Source organism: Suncus etruscus, chromosome 7 (genome assembly GCF_024139225.1).
Source record: "Suncus etruscus isolate mSunEtr1 chromosome 7, mSunEtr1.pri.cur, whole genome shotgun sequence".
NCBI classification, from domain to species: domain Eukaryota; kingdom Metazoa; phylum Chordata; class Mammalia; order Eulipotyphla; family Soricidae; genus Suncus; species Suncus etruscus.
This window is the reverse complement of record NC_064854.1, coordinates 43,285,778-43,291,974: the sequence shown is the minus strand read 5'-3', so window position 1 is coordinate 43,291,974 and position 6,197 is coordinate 43,285,778. Positions and strand designations below refer to the sequence as shown.

At 55.8% G+C, this 6,197-nt stretch overlaps 1 protein-coding gene across 1 annotated transcript; it reads left to right on the top strand.

Annotated features, from left to right (window-relative positions):
* Window positions 1–2,245: 2,245 nt before the first annotated feature.
* On the top strand, window positions 2,246–5,861 carry LEFTY1 (left-right determination factor 1). Its single transcript, XM_049776546.1, has 4 exons — window positions 2,246–2,489; window positions 4,158–4,404; window positions 4,501–4,746; window positions 5,498–5,861. The coding sequence occupies exons 1-4, from the start codon at window positions 2,246–2,248 to the stop codon at window positions 5,859–5,861; spliced, it is 1,101 nt and encodes a 366-aa protein (XP_049632503.1).
* The last annotated feature ends 336 nt before the right edge of the window (window positions 5,862–6,197 follow it).

The following is a 6,197-nucleotide window of genomic DNA, read 5'->3' as shown; positions in this document are numbered from 1 at the left end:
CGAGGGGGATCGATCTTGGCTGGTGGTGACCTTGGATAAGTTCATCACCTGGTCATTACTAAAAGTCCTTATCTGTGGGCTGGAGCAGAAATAATAAGCAGCCCAGGAGTTCTGAGTGAAAGGCCATTCAGGCACAAGACAAGCCAACAGTAGTAATGGAGAGGAGACTCACTCAGCCTGAACCAGCTGCATGAAAGGTGTCATGGAGTGGACCCTAGTTTTTGTCCTGCTCCTCAGGCAACCCCAGAGGCAAGAGACCCATCTGGTGTAAGAAACCAAGCTGCTCCGGAAGAGGTTGGGAGGCCCCCCCTCCCAGTGTCTGAGACTTCCTAAAAGCCACAAGGGTGCTTAGACTTGGGGTCAGGGTGGGGCCTCTGGGGGCATCTGGGCTGGGCCAGAGGCTGGAAAGGGTTGGAGCTACACCTGACACCGCCACTCCATGCTGGGCTCTAGTTTGGAAGTGAATCTGACCCACATGGGTTCTGGACCTCAATCCAGTCTGGCCTGTGTGTCCCTCTTACATTTTCCTGTGTCCTCACCCAGGAGTTCGAACTCTGTGGTCAAATCCTACTTGCCAGGAGCAAAAGGTGGTCTCGGATCCCTCCTGCGGTGCCACTACCCTACATGGTGCCCTCAGCTCTGCTACCAGAGACTCGCTCCTTCCCTCTGGCCTGGCTCCCCCAGAAACTGCTGAGCCCTGACCCCGCTGAAGACACCTGGGGGTGGAGGTGGGGGAACCACGTCTCCATGACAAAGGCAGTGGCCCTCCTGTGGGGACTAATCAGCCCATTGTAAAAAGTCTCCCAATCCACATCCACTTTCTTTTGGCCTCCGGCTAGCATAGCCAGATTTAGCAAATAAAAATACAGGATTCCCAGAGAAAAGTGACTGTCAGATGAACAAGACCTGTGTTTCTGGGGTACCCTTACCCGGTGTGAGCGCACGGTGTGTCTGAAAGTGTGTCCTATGTGCAGGCATACCTTATCCTATGTAAACTGCTCAGTCGGTAGACCCCTAACGTGACTTTTTTGTTTGTATGTTTGTTTTGGTTTTTGGGTCACACCCGGCATTGCTCAGGGGCTACTCCTGACTCTGGGCTCAGAAATCGCTCCTGGCAGGCTCTGGGGACCATATGGGACGCCAGGATTTGAACCAATGACCTTCTGCATGAAAGGCAAACGCCTTACACTCCATGCTATCTCTCCGGCCCCCCTAACGTGACTTTTTAAATCCACATTCAGGTCTTGTAAGCTCAGGAAATTACGAGGCCTGATCCCCACCCCTTCTTCCAGGCCTGACAACCAGGATTTCGTCCACAGGGCTTTAGGGGGTCAGTGAGACTTTGGTAAAAAATAATGTGCAGATGTGGTTTAACATTGGAGTGGGAGGTGGGTGTCTGGCCTTAGGCAGGCAAGAAGCCATTCAAAACTGGGACCATCCTGAACTGGGGCTTGTCCCTTTCTGAGTATCAGCTTCTCAGACCACCATAGGGGTTGGGGATAGTTGGAGAAACAGTTCAATGGCCGTGTCCAGGAGTAGTCAGTAAAAGACAAGGGGAAATGTTTCTTTTGTTTCTGTTTTGGGGCCACACCCAGCAATGCTCAGGGTAAACTCCTGGCCTCATCTGGAATACCAGAAAACAGGCAAGCACTCTACCTACTTAACACTTTCTGGTCCTATAGCTCTGACCTTTGCAGTCACCGAATATCCCTTACTGCCAACAGCCATCTTTGCTAAGAAGTCACAGGATCCCCATACCTAGAAAGACACACACACACACACACACACACACACACACACACACACACACACAACACTGCAAGCCTATTCAGAACAGTGAGAAAATACTGTTTCCTGACACTGTAAAGAGAGTTCTAGGATTATGTGGTCATTTAGTACAAGCTTCCCCCTATATCATCCTCTCTCTGGGTGGCTGGATGAAGGGGATCTGACAGAGAATGAGACCCCCCACACTTCATCCCCAGGAAACCAGCTATGATTTGAGCTAGTCCACAGGCCAGACAGCTCTTTGAGCCCTTTCCAGACAGACCCTCCTCTCCACACTCCCAGGAGGTCTGAGGGGTGTGACCTCCCTCCCCTCCCCCAGTCCCTCCCCAGGCTGCTATAAAGCTGGTCCCTCCTGGCTCTCCACTCACCCTCACCCCACTGGGACCCTCGCCAGCCTTCCAGGGGACTCTCCGTTCGTTCTTCCCTCCGGCTCCCTATTGCTCCCTAGAGCAGCACCATGAGGCTGTGGGTTTTCTGCTGGGCACTGTGGGCGATGGCCAGCCCAGGGGCTCCACTGACTGGGGAGCAGATCTTGGGCAGCCTGCTGCAGCAGCTGCACCTAAGCGAGGTGCCCGTCCTGGACCAGGCCGAAGTGGAGCAGCTGGTGACTCCGGCCCACGTGAGGGCCCAGTACGTGGCGCTGCTTCGGGGCAGCCACCAGGCCCACTCCCGAGGGAAGAGGTTCAGCCAGCACTTCCGAGGTGAGGTTGCCCTTCCTCAGGTCCTGGGGTGGGCTAACTGGGCCTGCCCATCTGTTGGGGTATCTAGAGACCAAGGAGTTAGGCTGGGCTCCTTTCTGTGTCACTTGCATGGAGAGTCCCACATCTCTGAGCCCACACCAAGAAAAGATCAGCTCCACAGAGTTGGTGGGGGTGGGAAATGAGAAAAGATTGGAGCAGAACTTCCTATTAGTAGGTAAAGGGCTGGTCTACATCTCAGCTGACTGGTTTGGTTTGATTTTGGGGCCACATTCTACAATAATCAAGGGTAACTCCTGGCTCTGCACTGGGGAATCACTCCTGGTGATGCTGGGGACAATCTGGGATGCCAGAGATTATACTCAGTTCAGAAAAGGGAAGGCAAGCATCTTCCCTGCTGTGCTATCACTCTGGCCCTGCAGCTCTGACTGTTGCAGAAACTGAATAACTTGGAGTTTGTTGGTTTCTCTGGAAAGAGATGAATTAGCTCTGGCCTCATCCCAGGCTTACGAACAATGCTTTTGTAACATTCTCCTTTGAAGAAATAGCCTGTGAGAGGTGAATGGTTTTTGGTTCCTGTCCAGTGCCCCACACCCCTGGGGCAAGAGTCAGCTCAGTTCAGAACTAGAACTCTACTCACAGGCACACCCTAACTCTAGTGGGGTGAGGAGTCACCTCAGAGGGGGGCTGTAAGGGTTAGGGCCTGTATGCTCAGGAATCCATGCTCCCCATGGTCTAAGGTTTTGCTTGGAGCTGCTTAGGCAGGAATTGGCCACTCTCTGCTTGGGAGCTTCTGAGTACAGTTTACGGGATAGACAGATGTTGTCTTTCTTCCTCGTTTTGGGGACTTTTCTTTGGGCACAACTTCCTCATTAGAGGGAAGTAAGGGTGGACTCAGCACTTTCTCTGCCCTGAGAAAAAGCCAGTTGCAGCTGCGAATTTCCATTGGTGGTTCTCTGCCCATTCTCCACCTCCCTGCCCTGTCCAGCCCCCTCTGTCTGATGGAATTTCATAAGAACTTCCTACATGTCCAGTCCCTTTTGGGGATCCCAAAACTACATTGCCAATTTCGGTGGGATATTGCTAGCTAAGATTCCCAACACAAACCATTGTTAGCCTGGGCAGGATTTTTTTTTTTTTTTGAGGGGGGGGGTCACACCCGGCAGTGCTCAGGGGTTACTTCTGGCTCTACGCTCAGAAATAGCTTCTGGCAGGCTCGGGGGACCATATGGAAAGCCGGGATTCGAACCCCCGTCCTTCTGCATGCAAAGCAAACGCCTCACTGCCATGCTATCTCTCCGACCCTCCTTTCTTCTTCCTTTGTCTTTTCTTTTGCCTCCCTCCCTTTCTTCCGTCCTTTTGGACCAGATGTGCTTAGGGTTTGCTCCTGACTCTGCTCAGGGATTACCTCTGGTAGTGCTTTGGAGAACATGCGTGGTCCTAGATCAAGTCCTGGTCTGCCACTGCCACATGCAAGCCAAGCGCCTTAGTTTTTGTACTATTTCTCTCACTCCTGAAAAAGATTATAAGGCAGGGGGTGGGATGTACTTCTTTCCTGACCCACCAGGTTCCCAGGCCCCCAATTTTACTTACGGACTCCTGGGTAAATGCTGATCATTAGCCCTGAGCCTTGGGCCCTCCTCTGACCCGGCGCATGTCCCCCCACCCCAGAGGTGGCCGGCAGGTCCCTGGTGTCCGAGGCGTCCACCTACCTGCTGGTGTTCGGCATGGAGCAGCGGCTGCCGGCGCACCACGAGCTGGTGCAGGCCGCGCTGCGCCTCTTCCAGGAGCCCGTGGCCAAGGCGGCGCTGCGCAAGCTGGAGCGCCTGTCCCCGCGCGGCGCCCGCGCCCGGGTCACCGTCGAGTGGCTGCGCGTCCGCGCCGACGGCTCCAACCGCACGGCGCTCGTCGACTCCAGGTGGGCCGGGGTGCGGGGCCGGTGCGGGCCGGGCCGGGCCGGGCGGGGCGGCTGGAGGGCGGCGGCGAGCCTGGCTGTGCGCCCGCCCTCCCGCAGGCTGGTGTCCGTGCACGAGAGCGGCTGGAAGACCTTCGACGTGACCGAGGCGGTGAACTTCTGGCAGCAGCTGAGCGGGCCGCGGCCGCCGCTGCTGCTGCAGGTGTCGGTGCAGCGCGAGCATCTGGGCCCGCCGCAGGCCTCCGGCGCGCACCGGCTGGTTCGCTTCGCCGCGCAGGGCCAGGGCGCGCCGGGTCGGCCCGAGCCGCAGCTGGAGCTACATACGCTGGACCTCAAGGACTATGGGTAGGCTCCTGCGCCCGGGCTGGGTCTAGACTCGTACCCGCACGCTAGCGGCACCATTTCGGGGTGCTGTGTGGATGGAATACGCCAAAGCCCTTTCCTGCGGCCAGAGTAATACCCGTTGTTTCTTGGTTATTTCTAGTTATCCTTTTTCCAAGCATCCAATTTCTTTGTGAGATTTGGGGAAAGGGGTTGGAGCCACAACCCATGGCATGCTCTCTGTCCCCCCACCCCCAATTTGATTGTAATTTTGTTCTTTTTTGGGGAGGAGATCACACACAGCAGTGCTCAGGGACTACTCCTGGCTCTGTACTCAGGGATCGCTCCTGGTGGGGCTCTGGGGGCATATGAGATACTGGGGATTGAATGGCGTTGGCCATGACATGCCCATTGTACTATTTCTCCAGGCCCTGTATGTTGTCTGTTTTCAGTGCCAGAGATCAAGGCAGCATCTCACGTGATGCAGGGCAGATGCTCCACCAGAGCCACACCCCAGCCTTTTGTCTGTTTTGGGGGCCATACCTGGTGGTGCTTTACTTGCAGCTCTGGCCTGGGGACTGCTCCTGGAGGTGCTCTGAACACCATGTGCTCCAGCCCAATGAGCCGTCTCCCTGCTCATAGGTTTTGGGTTTTTAGTTACCATTTGTCACAGATACCCAGCTTTTGGAGCACTGGAGAGGTAGATCCTAAGTACTCTTCCAAATGTCCCACAAGACCCACCAGCATCTCAACTGACTTGACCTCTGTCCCACAGGGCCCAGGGCAACTGTGATCCCGAGACACCCATGAGCGGGGGTACCCGCTGCTGCCGCCAGGAGAAGTACATTGACCTGCAGGGCCTGAAGTGGGCCGAGAACTGGGTCCTGGAGCCCCCTGGCTTCCTGGCCTACGAGTGTGTGGGCACCTGCCTGCAGCCCCCGGGCCCCCTGACCTTCAAGTGGCCCTTTCTGGGTCCCCGGCAGTGCATTGCCTCAGAGACCACCTCCCTACCCATGATTGTGAGCATCAAGGAGGGTGGCCGGCTCAGGCCCCAGGTGGTCAGCCTGCCCAACATGAGGGTGCAGAAGTGCAGCTGTGCCTCAGATGGGGCACCTGTGCCCAGGAAGCTGGAGCCATAGCTGTGGTGGGCAGCCGCCATGGGATGTGACCAAAATGCCCGGGCTCCAGAGACATAGAGATGACCGAACTACCAGCATCCCAAGCTCTCCACTCTGCTCTGATTCAGTCTCGACCTGTGGACTCACTCGCCAACCTTTTTTTCCATGTCTCAGAGTCCTGCCCCATGTTTTCTGTTCCTGATATTTGCTGCACTGTCTTCTAAGCACTTACCTGGGTAAATTCTGGCACCCAGGCCCAGAAGCCACAGTTTCTTTCCTTGATCTGCCCTGAGATGTGGGCTGAGCCCAATCTTTAGGGAGACCCAGAAGCCTCTAGGGCTAAGGGTCACTCATTCC

Excerpts from the sequence above, each read along its gene's own strand:
- LEFTY1 (XM_049776546.1), top strand. The coding sequence starts at position 2,246 with ATGAGGCTGTGGGTTTTCTGCTGGGCACTGTGGGCGATGGCCAGCCCA. Across the intron at positions 2,490-4,157 it reads GTTCAGCCAGCACTTCCGAG|AGGTGGCCGGCAGGTCCCTG; the intron begins GTGAGGTTGCCC and ends CCCCCACCCCAG. Across the intron at positions 4,747-5,497 it reads CTGGACCTCAAGGACTATGG|GGCCCAGGGCAACTGTGATC; the intron begins GTAGGCTCCTGC and ends TCTGTCCCACAG.